Below are 16,139 nucleotides of genomic sequence, written 5' to 3'. Positions count from 1 at the left end.
TTTATTGTAAGATACATTATGGTCTAAATGTGCCTTTTATACTATATACCCAATGTATACTTTTCTACTCTTACTTTTATACTCTTATATCTTTATACGTTAACATTTCTATAGTGCTCAATAAGTGTGTGGTTTTACGATTTCGCAAACATGTCCAAGGTCAGGAGAATAAGTTCTCAGGCACCAAGGGATTTGCCTCTGATTAAAAAGTTTCAACTTAAAAGCCACTATGAGGCCTGCTAGCTGGCTAGTCAAGATGACTTTGACACTCCCAAATTCCAATCCGAGAGCTTGCTGTTCTTCTCACAGAGATGCATTGTGTTTACAAAGTTTCACCATCCTTATTGCTAATTTATTATACTCGCACGACCAACATTATACACTGCAAATAAATATGTGATTCCTGTCTATACCAATCAGAATACTCTTACGTGCACGTGGTTTATTCTATCCTCCAATCAGAATCCATGAAACGGTATTAGGTGGACGCTTTAGTCGGTGGAATTCATTGCATGCCAATTTAAGAGTGTTTTTGCCTTGTCCGTTTTGCTTTTTTTTCCTTTAATAAATGAAATGAAAATGAAATGATCTGCATTTATATAGCGCTTTTCAAGTCAAGACTTCCCAAATCGCTTTTACAATGTGCTTCACATTTCCAAATGAGGGGTTCAGTGTCTTAACCAAGGACACTTCGACATGTAACACGGAGGAGCCGGGATTCGAACTGCGATCTCTTGATCCAACTCAAGTCTCTTATATCATCTCGACATCATTTTGAAACTGACATTTATCTTTCTTGCAGACTTCGAAGGCAGCAGCTGAGTCCCGGCATGTTCAGTAAAATGCGATCGGCTCGCTTCAGTTCCGAGAACACGGATGGTCCAAATAGTGACGAGGAGGAGGAGCAACAGCAGCTCCAGATCCATGGATGACACGTCTACACACGTGCAGGGTCAATGCTTTGAGAAATATCTAAGTGACTGATATAAAAGCTTGGGTTGATAACAGACGAGCCCATTATTCTCTACAGTGATGAAAATTATCATCAGAACAGCACTTTGTTCTCAGGGCAGAGTTCTAGCAGAAAAACTGTACCGACCGACCGAACAAACGCATACGGGTCGCTCTCTTTTGTTGCCTATAGGACAAAAATGCAATAAGTCCCGATAACAATATTCATGGAATACTTTACTTTCGGTCTATTTTTAAAGTGATTGACCCGAAGATGGATTTAGTTAAATTTCAAACAAACCTATTTCATCAAAATACTTACTTCGTCAACCTTTGTCATGGAGTACCAGTGTCGTACTGGTTTGATATAGTCTGTATCTCTCCTTGGATGGACCTGATTCGCATAAGCAGCTCATTTTTAAAGATTCCTCATAACCAGTGTTGGGCGCTTTACTTAAAAAAATAAGTACCGTATTTTCCGCACTATAAGGCGCACCTAAAAGCCTTTATTTTTTTCAAAAGCTGACCATGCGCCTTATAATACAATGCGCCTTATTTATGGATCAACTTTTCCAACTAACTTGCAGCCGCCGACTCGATTTTCCCCCGAACGCCAAGTAGTACGCGGTGGATGGTGGGATTTATTTACCGGCGTTTCATTGGCTAACCAATGTGTCAATCATCAGTTGAATCGATCACTATTGGCTAAAGTTATTCGGAGGTCAAGAGGCGGATCCTTTTTATCATTTACAGACTGCCATTGGCTCAAACGGCAAACAAAGCCTGCAATTGGCCGAAAAAGATGTGTCAATCATCAGTTGAATCGATCACTATTGGCTAAAGTTATTCGGAGGTCAAGAGGCGGATCCTTTTTATAATGTACAGGCTGCCATTGGCTTAAACAGCGAAACAAAGCCTGCAATTGGCCGAAAAAGATGAATGCGTATAGCATGTGGCCGATGGCATAGAGAAAGCATTTTTTTCTATTCTGTATTTGTAAATATTGTATTTTCCTGGATTTACTACCCTCACGGATATAAGAGGACATTGCCTGCACATTATTATGAACACAATGACTTCGGTGAGCTATTCCCGGTTTTATATTGTCTTGTTTCAGACTGAACTCGATGTTTCTGTGATAAGCGGTGCAGATAATGGATGGAATGGAGTGTCTATTTTTAAATTAAACTCAATTCCAAGTGTTTATTGTCATATGCACAGTAAAGTTGCGAGCGAAAAAGAAAATAGATACGAAGGAATGGTTATCATTTCTTGAATCCCAAGACTTTAACCTTCCGAATGATGGAACGATGCATTTGAGTGACATCTTACGTACACCGCATTCGCACGTGTTCTCGACACGTATTTGCGTCTTTGCAAGCTTTGGGAATGTTAAGGGGGTAATAAGTTGGACTGAACTATCTGACTGTTTTGTCCATGTTCCCATTGTAGCGCCTTATAATCCGGTGCGTCTTATGTATGTCAAAAATAGGACCAAAAACTATTTTTTCGGGGTGCGCCCTATAACCCGGTGCGCCTTATAGTGCGGAAAATACGGTAGTTACCGTTACTTTATTTGAAACAATTCCGTTAACCGCGACCGCATAAAACTGTTTAAAAAAAAAAAGCACATAAAAGAAATGGAAGAAAACTTGTACAGTACACCAACCTGTGGAAGCGGTGAAGCTTTCATATTCCTTGTGTAATCTTGACAGCTTGCTAATGATACACTCCATATCCATTTTGTATATGGGTTTCAAACCACTTTACAGCTCGCAAGCCTACATTTACCCAGGTATGAAATAACGTTTAAAAGAATTAACCCAAATGATAATTATTGTATTTATTCAGCCGGTATAAACCATAAACATGATATATAGAAGAAATCATTAAACAAATGTGAGTCTTGAGTGCGCTGGAGCAAAGAATGACTCAAAACAAGGTAACGGTTGTGGGGTCTAAGAAAGACAACTTACTTGTGGGAGAGCTATAAAAGTTGGCTAACGCTAGAAAATACACCAGGCATGAGACCAATTGAGTTTTCTTTACAACTGCAGTTGGAGGGGGAGCTCAGAGGAGCGAGGAATTTACCCGCTTTCTCTGCTTGCTAGTCGAAACTCCCTCTGACCCTCCCCACTTCTCCCCCTGTGTTTTATTGAAGTCACAAGGGTGGAAAAGTACTAAGACAAAGAGAAAAGACCACACACCACCCCTCTGGAAACGTAAACAAAGACAGGAAGACTAACAGACGCCAAAAGGGAACATCAAACTGATTAGAAATACACACCTTGAGCAGATACGTTTAGGCCTACTTTACAACGGTGTAACATAATGATAGATGTATTGGATATCAGAACATCAACATAACGGCTCATGACCAGGTCAAGGAACTGGTGGAAATATGTTTTACCCTCGTGCTGAGTTTTGGAGTTTTTCCTTGCCTGCATGTTGGTTGAAGATCAGGGGAGGGTGTTATGGTGTGCTGTCCTTTTGAGACATTTTGTGATTAAGGGCGTCAAAATTAAATTTGGCTTGACTTGACAGAAAAGAATTAGATAAAACTGCTAAGAATGAAATCAGTTAATCAGCCCAACTAACTTCCCCCTTCCCACAAAGCCATTATAGCAAGTTCCTAACTAACTCACTACTCAATAACATACAAGGGTGGGATACCCACTCTTACCTGGTGTATTTCACAAAAATTAACTCTATGTTTAGAACGTAAAGAGGCTTCGGTCTAACTTATCCCTGGGCCTGGCCTCACCTAAAATAACGCGTAGGATTCTAGGATGAGCAAAACAGCAAATTGGCAATTGGTGGTGATGGGCAGGAGTAGGAAGTGAGGAGGCAGATGGGCTGAACCAGGAAGTAAAGTCCACCAATGACGTTGCAAGACAAGAAATTGAAGACTTGATCGTTGAAAAATGGAAGCAAAAACAAGACTGTAACACATCCTCCATTGCTAAGTATTGTCCTAGCAATTTCTATTTTTCCGGGCATGGTGTTTTGCCAAAATATTTTCATAAATAGTGGAGTAATGCACCATGTTTTAATGACATTTGAGTCTCAAATTTCTTATCAATAACGCATTACAGTCCCGGTTCCCGAGATAAGTACTTGCGTTCCAGGAACATGTTCCAATCCTGCTAATAATACAATCGCTTTTGCTTAAACCAACACGGTTCTTGTAATCCCGCAAATACACTATCGGTATCGCTGTAAATCATAAGTGCCAAAAACGACGCCACATTACTCAAAACATTCCATTTATTAAGGCAACGCAGCCCAAGTTGAATCAACCCATGCTGCAAGATATTTTTCACAAATTTTTAGTGCGATTGACTGACCACCACACAGGGATAACGGCTAAATAGCACAAATGATTTACTCAGAATTGAATACTAGTATATTTTGGTGCTTCAAAAGCTGAAATAAGAGTGATAAGATAAGGGAAATACTGGATTTGTTTTATTGATACTCATTATTTTTGTAATTTATGTACTGTATATCCTATATATGTATTGGCTGGGGACTCTGTACCTGTTCCCAAAAACTGTAATCATGATACCTGTGTTCAATGTACTTTGTGTGAATGCACAGATTTAACATACTGAGTATGTGGCTAGAACCACGTACTTTCGCATATATTTTAAGCGTACAGTGCCGTGAAGAAGTATTTGCCCTGATTTTTGTGTTTTTGCATATGACTCTCAAAAGTTTCAGATCAACAAAGCAATTTTAGTACCACACAAAGATAATATCTATATTAATATATGTCATTGGTTTATTCCAATTATTTTCAGGGATAATGCATTTTGAAAACAGTCTGTCCCAGAGTAACACCAGCACTATTGCAAGTCAGTCAACCCTATTGGTTTACATGTCAACTAGTCGAAAAGGTTTTTAGTGTTTTAAGCCAAGTTTTGGTAGTTTTTGTGCCGAATGCCTAGGCGTTGTGTCGCAAGTGGGTGCAGCAATGGTACAACAAATGGCGAGCAGACAAAATCGGGCGAACTGGCAAAAGTAACACAGGGAGGCTCGCCGACCTGAAGCATGCAGTAAGCAGCCAGGCTAGCCGGGAGCCAATTACAAAAATAGGCCACAGCAACAAACACGAACCCTGCCGGGAATAAACCAATGAACCTGGCAGGCTCGCTGGCTGCTAAAGAGGAAAACAAAAGGCTTGGTGACCTAAAGCATGCAGTAAGCCGCCATGCTAACCAGGAGCCAACACCAAAACATGGTTACAGGAACAAACGCGAACCTCGCCGGGAATAAACCAATAAACATGGCAGGCTAGCTGGCTGCTAAAGAGGAAAACAGAAGGCTTTGTGACCTAAAGCATGCAGTAAGCCGCCATGCAAACCAGGAGCCAACACCAAAACATGGTTACAGGAACAAACGCGAACCTTGCCGGGAATAAACCAATGATCATGGCAGGCTAGCTGGCTGCTAAAGAGGAAAACAAAAGGCTTGGTGACTTAAAGCTTGCAGTAAGCAGCCATGCTAACCAGGAGCCAACACCAAAAAAACGATTACAGGAACAAACACAAACCTGGCCGGAAATAAACCAATGAACATGGCAGGCTAGCTGGCTGCTGGGGGCTAACCAGGACCAATCGGCAGTTAAACATGAGGCTGGTTGACTCAAAACGTGCAGTAAGCAGCCAAGCTACCTGGGAGCAACACCCAAAAAAAAAAAACTGTCACAACAACAAACACAAACCCCGCCTGGAATTAACCAATGAACATTGCTGGGGGCTAACCTGGACGGATTGGCAGTTAAACATGAGGCTGGTTGACTAAAAACATGCAGTAAGCAGCCAGGCTACCTGGGAGCCAACACCAAAAAAAAAAAAAAAACAGTCACAGCAACAAACACAAACCCTGCCGGAAATAAACCAATTAACATGGCAGGCTAGCTGCTTGCTGAGGGCTAACCAGGACCCATCGGCAGAAAAATGCAAGGCTGGTTGACCAAAAAACATGCAGGCAGACAACATTCCGAGAATAAACTAATTGAGACGGCTAGCTTACTGCTAATGTGCCTTACCTGTACCAAACAGAACTGGAAGCTTGCAGCCCTGATGCTATCTGGACAATATATCAACAGTAACAAGCAACCTTTTTGAGTGATAAACATGCACACACAAAAACACAGAAATCAGGAAGGGGCCAAATACTTTGTCACGGCACCGTAAAAGCAATAAACCATTTGATTGTCAACACCATCAACCTTACGTCACCTCAATGCTGATGCATCATTTCAACCAATATAAATACCACAGTATTTTACTTTGTAAACCAATTTTTGTGCGAATTTTTTCATCGTTTCGAATAAAGTTGCAAAAGTGAAACTGTGTACTCTGGTTTCTTTGATACTGGTACGCGGAAGCAGTTTTATGGTACCGTAAATTCCGGACTATAAGCCGCTACTTTTTTCCCTAACTTTCAACCCTGCGGCTTATTCGGTGATGCGGCCAATTTATGTCATTTTTCTAACGGCCGCTAGCGGCGCTCGAGTGTTGCTACCATTAACTGCCCTGTCAAAGCTCTGTTATTATTATTATTAAAGCTTTGAAAACTCTCGGTGTACCCTTTCTTTCTTTGTAAATATGTGTAACCCATGTATAATATGTGTTCGCAACTGTTTATTTGTGTAATGTATTTATTTGTATTTATTTTAGACACTTATTCTGATATGTTTTGCACGGGTGAACGAAAAATGAGGGGCGGAACAAACACGGGGTGCCAAGTTTAAGTGGGGACCGCTAAAGGTGAGGGACAGACAAGGAAAGAAGAGGGGGTAAAAAGTTGGTTACAGAAAAAGGAGTTGCGTCAGTAAATGTGTTCATCTGATATATTATTCCCACCCTTACCTTTGGAAATATACACTTTTTTCCTTGGATTACTTTCAATGGGACCCGAACTCTGCGGGTCTGCATCAAACCTTAAGTACCGGTATCATTTTCCGTTCATTTTGCCGGCTGTGATTTTTAGACTGTGGACTTTAATGAAGGACATTTAGTTTCAATCGCGGGACTTGAAGTCGGGTTGGGGTTAATATTGTGTTTGTGTTACATGTTTAAATGTGGGCGCATGCGGCTTATATACAGGTGCGGCTTGTGTATGTACAAAATCGGTTTTCCTCTTAAAATGTGGTGGGTGCGGCTTATAATCAGGTGCGCTCTATAGTCCGGAATTTACGGTACTTTATATGAATCTTTCCTAATTTGTATTTTTATGTGCAAATTCAAAAATAAAAACGTTTTTTTTTTTGGTTTTAAACACCAGATTTTTTTTACCTATCCTAAAAATGAGTTTTTGGGGTTAATTGTTTGCAAAACCCTATAAATTGTTTATTTCTGGGTCTATTTGCGCTGTGTTTAGAAATCTTGCGGAATTGGGCTAAAAAGAGAAAGATGTAGAACAGGGGTGTCAAACTCATTTGAACTCGGGGGCCACACGATAGAACAAACATTCTGTCGGGGGCCGGACGAGTAGATTAAAGAGAAAGAAAAAGAGATAAAGAAATAAGAGAAAGAGGGAGGGAAAAGGAGAGAGGGCGGGACAAAGAAAGAAAAAGAGAGGGAGAGAGAGTGAGAAACAAAAGATAAAAAGTCGTGAGAGACTGGGAAAAGAAAGAAGAAAAGAGAAATAGAAAGACAGAAGGAGAGAAAAGAAAAAAGAAAGCGCAAAGGGTAGGGAGAGAGAAAGAGAAAAGGTTAAAAGACACAGAGAGAGAAAGAGACAGAGTGGGAGAAAGGAATGAAAGAGAGAGAAAGAGAGAGAGAGAGAGAGAAATAAATACAAGTACAGTGTCTTTGTGAGAGGCACCTGGCTTTGGCAACATCAAGTTGACATATTTCCACCTGCAGCTTGTTTTTCTCTTGTGCTTCTCTGAGTGTTGTCTGGCGGGCCGGATTCAATCCCTTAGCGGGCCTGATCTGGCCCGCGGGCCGCCTGTTTGACACCTGTGATGTAGAATATATATGTAGTTTTCCAGTTATATTACTTTTATTACTTAATCGGCACATACTATAATAACCGCATCATTCATTGAGTTATAAATGCAATTTATGCTTATCCACATAACTAAATGAGGTATTTACTTGTGTTCATTTGCTGTTTCAATGTATCCTTTCATTCAGTTCTTTCCCAGCAATCGTTACAAGTGGTGTTCTGATAAGTCTGCCATAATCTTGTGACACCACCTTCAAATTCCAGTTAGATTCAATCCGAACAAAGGTTTCTTGTGAAGATGTGACTCCCTTACTTTGACTGGAGCTAGGAATGTGTATTATCGGTAATGTCACAACCAGAACGGAGACAGGACCCACTCGCGTAACCTTTCTCGCAGTTTTTGGGGGAAGAAGGGAAAGGAGTGCACACACGATCCGGAGATCGCTGGTCGCGGGGTGTAAGTTGCTCGGACGCGAAGTGGGACTTCCGTGGCGAGCGATGGCGGTGTCGAGAGCGGAAAAAACGGGTCAGTAGGCAGAGTTGAAGAGCAAAAACGTGGTCGATATCAGAAAATGCGTCGTTATTCGGGTCATGGTCGAGATCAAACAGATCGTAGCGAGAGAAAAACAGGAGCAAAAACGCAGGACAGGCGAAAAAGGGCTTGCCGTGTCATAAACGGAGATTTGCAGACGGACCGACAAAAGGGGACTGTCATGAGAGTTTAAATACTGACAGGGAGCCAATACGTCAACAAGCTGCAGCTGTCCCCCAATTGGCCCCACCCGTGGGCAACCGTGACAGAAGCTGGCGACACACGGCGGGGGCCAATTGGGCGCCATGGCAACCGTGACAGGTCAGTATTGTATATAATTTCACATGTTAATTGCACACTAAACCTCAAGAGGGTGCTCTAGCCCTGTTATGTTCATTTTAACCTTGCCCTGGACATTTTTTGAACCGAAATAAGGAAGCGGCTTATCTTCCGGAGTCAGGGGAGTTGTCTACCGGTAAAAATGAAACTAAGGCTGAATATTTAACTGGATTTATTGATTTGGATTTAAGCTGATAATTTGGTAAGCATGTTACCGTATTTTCCGCACTATAAGGCGCACCTAAAAGTCTTAATTTTTTTCAAAAGCTGACCATGCGCCTTATAATACAGTGCGCCTTATATATGGCTCAATATTAAATCGCAAGGTCCCGCAACTTACGCAACAGCCGCCGACTCGATTTTCCCCCGAACGTGGAGTAGTCCGCGGTGTATGCTGGGATTTATCTACCGGCGTTTCATTGGCTAACCAATGTGTCAATCATCATTTGAATTGATTGCTATTGGCTAAAGTTATTCGGAGCCTCGGATAGGCTAGAGGGCCGAAACAAACCTGGAAATTGGCCGAAAAAGATGTGTCAATCATCCGTTAAATCGTTCGCTATTGGCTGAAGTTATTCGGAGCCTCGGATTGGCTAGAGGGCCAAAACAAACCCTGCAATTGGCCGAAAAAGATGTGTCAATCATTCGTTAATTCGATCGCTATTGGCTGAAGTTATTCGGAGCCTCGGATTGGCTAGAGGGCCAAAACAAACCCTGCAATTGGCCGGAAAAGATGACTGAATAGCAAAATTGCTAAGGTACGCCATAAAGAAACATGTTTCATTAGTCTGTATTTGTAAATATTTTACTCTCCTGGATTTACTACACTCACGGTTGTAAGAAGACCATGGTTGCGTATCATTATTGAACGTGAGAATTTAGGTGAGCTATGCGGCTTTATATTTTCCCGGTATCTTGTTTTAGAACGGTCTTGATGTTGCTGTGATGAGTTGAGTGAATTCAACTCAATTCCAAGTGTTTATTGTCATATGCACAGTAAAGTTGCGAGCGAAAAAGAAAACGGAAACTAAGGAATGGTTGGCATTTCTTGAATCCCAAGACTTTAACCTTCCGAATGATATTTGGAACGATGCATTTGAGTCACATCGTACGGACACCCCATCTGACATGTATTTGCTTCTTTGCAAGCTTTGGGAATGTTAAGGGGGTAATCAGTTGGACTGAACCATCTGACTGTTTTGTCGACGTTCCCATTGTAGCGCCTTATAATCCGGTGCGCCTTATCTATGGAAGATATAGGACCAAAAACTATTTTTTGGGGGTGCGCCCTATAACCCGGTGCGCCCTATAGTGCGGAAAATACGGTATTTATGTTTGAGTTGTCCGAATAATTCTTAATATATTACGTCAGTACGACGTATTCAAGCGTGTCTATGATATGTAGTATGTGTAACGTTAGAATATCGTGTTCCATATTTTATGTTTTAAATTGCCGTTCAAGATGCCATGTATGTTTTTGGTGTTGGATTTTTACCAAATACATTTCTACCAGGGCAGCACGGCGGCGCAGTGGTTAGCGCATGTGCAGCACAGTTCAAGTCATGGGAACCTCCTGCGTAGGTTCAAATCCAGCTACCGGACTTCCTGTGCGGAGTTTGTATGTTCTCCCCGTGCTTGCGTGGGTTTCCTCCGGGCACTCCGGTTTCCTCCCACGTTCCAAAGACATGCATTTCAGGTGGACTGGCCGGTCCAAATTGTCCCTAGGTGTGAATGAGCGAGTTGTCTGTCCCCGTGTGCCCTGCGATTGGCTGGCAACCAGTTCAGGGTGTCCCCTGCCCACTGCCCGATGATCGCTGGGATGGGCTCCAGCACCCTCGCGACCCTACTGAGGATAAGCGGTGTAGCTAATGAGATGAGATGAGAATTCCAACAACTAAAATGAATAATGTGATTATCAAAGTAATCCTGTGGTGATTAAATAATAAACTTAATATAGCTGGAAAACTCATGTTATGGAAACAACATATCCTAACATTTTCAATCGATACCACCCTGTATTTTTCTCGGATCGGATCGATACCAAATTCCCCGGTATCGCCCACTACGTCGTTATGACAATAAAGACAATTCAGATTCTAATATAATATAAACTTGTGCCGTAAAAAACAGCGCCCCCGTACAGGCTATTAAGAGAGGGTGGTGTTGATTTGATTGATCCCATGTTGACAGTAAAGATGATGCTAAAAACTGTTGACTGGGCAAGACGCTATATTGCTGTGAGAGTCTGTGAGTTTTTTTTATTTTTTCAGTGCGTGTGTGCGGAAAAGTCCAGTGCAACCTCCCAATTTAATTTTCACCCCCTGGATTATTTATTTCACCACCTTCCTGTGAGGCCAGTAACACATACAGCATGGACGAATGGCTTACAACTTCTATGTGGATCGACATGTGTATCGAGTAAAATACAATTGTTGCTGTTTCAGGGATCTGATATCATTCCTTTTTTTTTCTTATTTGCTTTTGTATTAAAGGATTTTATACATTTGACTATAAAGGATTTTAGACGATTGACTCGGTTCGAAAAGCATACTATTTTGTCTAGGGAATTTTGATAAACAGGACTCGTGGATTTGCTGACGCTGAACGAGCGGTGTTTTGGGAAGCCAGACATCAAGGCGCTGTGTTGTGAGAACAAAAAACAACTGCTTGGCACGTCCATGGGAGGAGCCGAGACGCCATCTTGCAGGGAGATGTGGGCCAATAAGAGAAAGCTAAAGGACTTCAGAAAAAGGCTTCCAGCACAGACTTCAACGTCACTTCTTCGGTTGTCTCCTGAGTACACTTAATTCTTCTGTTAGGAAAAATAAATCCGCCCCCGTGTGAAATGTCGGCTTTCCTGGTCATTTTTTTTCCCTCAAGAAACGAACGCGCATGATTGTTGGAGGAATGTAGGTTGTGTTTGGTTAATGGAGTCAGATAACTAATTCGAACAATTTGGTAAACGAGACATTTTGATAATTAATTCCAACAGTATACATCCATCCATCCATTATCTGCACCGGTTATCCTCACTAGGGTTGCGGGGTGCTGTCCCCGGGCAGTGGGCAGGGGACACCCTGAACTGGTTGCCAGCCAACTGCAGGGCACACAGGGACAGACAACTCATTCACTTGGGACAATTTGGGCCGGCCGATTAACCTGGAATGCATGTCTTTGGAATGTGGGAGGAAACCAGAGTGCCCGGAGGAAACCCATGCAAGCACGGAGAGAACATACAAACTCCGCACAGGAAGTCCGGTAGCTGGATTTGAACCCACACAGGAGGTTCCCAAGAATTTAAACTGCACCGCTTATCCTCAGTAGGGTCACGGGGGTGCTGGAGCCCATCCCAGCAATCATCGGGTAGTGGGGAGGGGACACCCTGAACTGGTTGCCAGCCATTCGCAGAGCACACAGGGACAGACAACTCGCTCGCTCATTCACACCTAGGGACAATTTGGACCGGCCAATCCACCTGAAATGCATGTCTTTGGAATGTGAGAGGAAACCAGAATGCACGCAAGCACGGGAGAACATGCAAACTCCACACAGGAGGTAGCAGTAGCTGGACTTGAACCCTGAACCTCTGCACCATGGGGCTGTCTGCTAACCACCCAGACCCTGTGCCGCGCTATTGTATACAGTACCGTAAAAAAATAATGTGCCCCCTTCCGGATTTCTGTTTTTGGCATATTTATCACTCTCAAAGGTTTCAGATCATCAAAACAATTTTAATACCATATTGAGACAACCCAGGGAAGTTTAAAATGCAGTTTTTAAATGTTGATACCATTTATTAAGGCACAAAAAATACTTATCTGGCTCTTTGTGTAAAAGTTTAAATAACAAAGTAACAAAAGTTTTAGGAGTTCAGTTCTACAGAACACACCCAAATCAAGGAATCACTTTAATCAAATCTGTTAGGCAAAGTGAAGAAGGCTACAAAATCTCTAAAGAAATTCTGTAAGTAATTGGAAAAAACGTGATTAAAATACATTAGTAAAAGGATAATGGGATGCTTGGACGCGTTACACTGGCAAACTGCTTAGAGGAGTGTTGGTACGTGACATGAAAGCAATGAACTAGCACCAAGCCAAGGAAACAAGTTTAGATAGTGAAGAGAAGTGTGACTGGAGAGTAACAAGTGACACCAGGTGTAGGATGGGAATTAGAGCCAGGAAAGGAGTGACCAAATAAGGTAATGCCAAGCATGTGAGATTAAGAGGACGAGAGAGAACATACAGATAGCATGGAGGCAATGCACTAGCACCAAGCCAAGGAAAGAAGTTTAGATAGTGAAGAGAGAGAGGTGTGACTGGAGAGTAACAAGTGACACCAAGTGTAGGATGGGAATTAGAGCCAGGAAAGGAGTGACCAAATAAGGTAATGCCAAGCAAGTGAGAGCAAGAGGGTGAGAGAGAACATACAGATAGCATGGAGGCAATGAACTAGCACCAAGCCAAGGAAACAAGTTTAGACAGTTAAGAGAGAGAGGCGTGACTGGAGAGTAACAAGTGACACCAGGTGTAGGATGGGAATTAGAGCCAGGAAAGGAGTGACCAAATAAGGTAATGCCAAGCAAGTGAGAGCAAGAGGGCGAGAGAGAACATACAGATAGCATGGAGGCAATGAACTAGCACCAAGCCAAGGAAACAAGTTTAGATAGTGAAGAGAGAGAGGTGTGACTGGAGAGTAACAAGTGACACCAGGTGTAGGATGGGAATTAGAGCTAGGAAAGGAGTGACCAAATAAGGTAATGCCAAGCAAGTGAGAGCAAGAGGGCGAGAGAGAACATACAGATAGCATGGAGGCAATGCACTAGCACCAAGCCAAGGAAACAAGTTTAGGATATCCACATGTCCCCAATTGATTACTGACTCACACCACCTTGAGCAGAACCATATCATCAAAGTACACAAAGGAAAAAATAAGTCAAAACGAATTTGCAAAATTTGACATATTAAAGGATTTTATATTTTATACATTTTACTATAAAGGATTTTATACAAGTTACATTTATTGAATGCAATGAACATTTTTCACAGAGAAGGCTTAAATTCGATGACAGGTTCCACGTGCTGAGTGTTTTGGCTGGGGAATTTTGATAACAGGGCGCTGACGAAGGACGTCAGACATTGTTTTGAGAAGCGCTCTGCTGATATGAGTTTATTAGACATCGCGACGCCCTTTCGGCGAGGAGGTGGTGAAGCTGGCACCTGGCGTGCCCATGGGAGGAGTCGGCACGCCCGAGGGAGGAGTCGGCATGCCCGTGGGAGGAGTCAGCACGCCCATGGGAGGAGCCGGCGTGCTGGCTTGTGAAGGCTCGACGAAGAGCGACACTAATTCGGCTGATTCGGCTAATTCGATGGAATTCACTTAGTTTATTATTTAAGAAATTAAATCTGCCCCCTTGTGGAAATGCCGGTCTCTTGTTCATTTTTCCATAAAGAAACGTTAGGCGAATGTAAGTTGTGTTTGGTTAATGGAGTCAGATAAGTAATTCGAACAATTTGGTAAACGCTACATTTGTAATATATTCAAAATTTAACAATAACTATTGCTATGAAAAAATAAACCAAAAACTTGAATTCAGTCGTCAATTAATTTGAATGTGTTTCCAATCCAGTACTGACTGCTAAAAACTGTCAATTCCGGACTGTAGGGCTTACCATATTAAATGACTCATGCTCAAATATAAGAACGAAACTGTAATAGACCACATTGCATTCACTTGTTCACGTTCCTCGAGGGTTAAAGGAAACTCGAGTGACCTGACATTGAGGCCGATGATTCTGAAAGTGTAGCGTTTTTGATCAATAACTTCCACTGCTTTTCAATTTGGATGTAATTAGAAAACTTGATTTATGGATTAAAAAGTTGAAATATTGTGAGTATGTTGTAAATTTTGGATAAACAGGGTTGGGTAGGGTTACTTTAACTTGATTACTGTACTTTCAATTATTTTTGGATGACTCCAATAACAAATATGCTAATAAAAGACAAAATACACTAAATATGAATAAAATTATTATGACTCACAACACATGGTAAGTTCTCTCTCCTGGCTTTGATCTCCGGCAAAACAACATTTTTTTGCGTGTTGACTAAATGGAGGAAAAGTAAAATGTTATGCCTTGCTGTTGTTCAAAGATGTTAAAGATATGTCACGAAAATTCTTTACCTCAGAGAAAATAATAAAACGGCTGTTTATTCTTTTTGGGAGTGAATGGAGTTGTGGAAAGCTTGTTTGTTATCTATTAATAAAGTTTGACTGACCTATCTGACTGTTTTGTTGACATTCCCTTTAGCGCGGCACCATCTAATGGTTGCATAACGTAACTACATCCTCTACTGTAGCCAAGTCAAATTTATTAATATGGCCCTTAATCACAAAAATGTCTCGAAGGACTGCACAGGATTACAATTACAAAATTGCACAATTACCTGATCTTAAACCAGCATGCACTTATAGCGCCTTATAATGTGGTGCGCCTTATGTATGGAAAAAGTTTAAAAATATATCATTCATTGAAGGTGCGCCTTATAACACGGTGCGCCTTATAGTGCGGAAAATACGGTAGTTATCTGACTCCATTAACCAAACACAACCTACATTGCTGCAACAATCATGCGCGTTCGTTTCTTGAGAGAAAAAAAAATGACCAGGAAAGCCGACATTTCACACGGGGCGGATTTATTTTCCTAACAGAAGAACTAAGTGTACTCAGGAGACGGCCGAAGAAGTGACGTTGGAGTCTATGCGGGAAGCCCCCTTCTGAAGTCCTTTAGCTTTCTCTTCTTGGCCCAGGTCTCCCCGCAAGATGGCGTCTCGGCTCCTCCCATGGGCGTGCCAAGCAGTTGTTTTGCGCCCAATGTTCTCACAACACAGCTTCTTGATGTCTGGCTTCCCAAAACATAACCTGTCGTTCAGCGTCAGCAAATCCACGAGTCCTCATCTCATCTCATTAGCCGTACCGCTTGTCCTCATTAGGGGCGCGGGGGGGCTGGAGCCCATCCCAGCCATTTCCAGGCAGTGGGCAGGGGACACCCTGAACTGGTTGCCAGCCAATCGCAGGGCACACAGGGACAGACAACTCATTCGCTCATTCCCACCTAGGGACAATTTGGACCGGCCAATTCACCTGAAATGCATGTTTTTGGAACGTGGGAGGAAACCCATGCAAGCACGGGGAGAACATACAAACTCCGCACAGGAAGTCTGGAGCTGGATTGAACCCACGACAGGTTCCCATGACATGAACTGTGCTGTTTATGAAAATTTCCTAGACAAAATATTATGCTTGCCCTGACAGTGAATATCTTTATTGCATGAAACTGAGTCAATCGTCTAAAA

General features: G+C 42.2%; 1 protein-coding gene across 1 annotated transcript in view; it reads left to right on the top strand.

Moving 5' to 3' along the window:
- ccdc102a (coiled-coil domain containing 102A) overlaps positions 1-6,308 on the top strand; it is a 40,168-nt gene extending 33,860 nt beyond the window's left edge. Inside the window, exon 10 of the mRNA XM_088333535.1 lies at positions 803-6,308. Coding sequence (XP_088189661.1) covers positions 803-932 — 130 coding nt within the window. The 3' untranslated portion in view covers positions 933-6,308. The remainder of the gene's footprint in view (positions 1-802) is intronic.
- The last annotated feature ends 9,831 nt before the right edge of the window (positions 6,309-16,139 follow it).

The sequence above is a fragment of the Urocampus carinirostris genome, chromosome 4, assembly GCF_059441175.1.
Source record: "Urocampus carinirostris isolate Australia breed hairy pipefish chromosome 4, RoL_Ucar_1.0, whole genome shotgun sequence".
Lineage (NCBI taxonomy): Eukaryota > Metazoa > Chordata > Actinopteri > Syngnathiformes > Syngnathidae > Urocampus > Urocampus carinirostris.
This window is presented reverse-complemented; position numbering and strand designations above follow the sequence as displayed.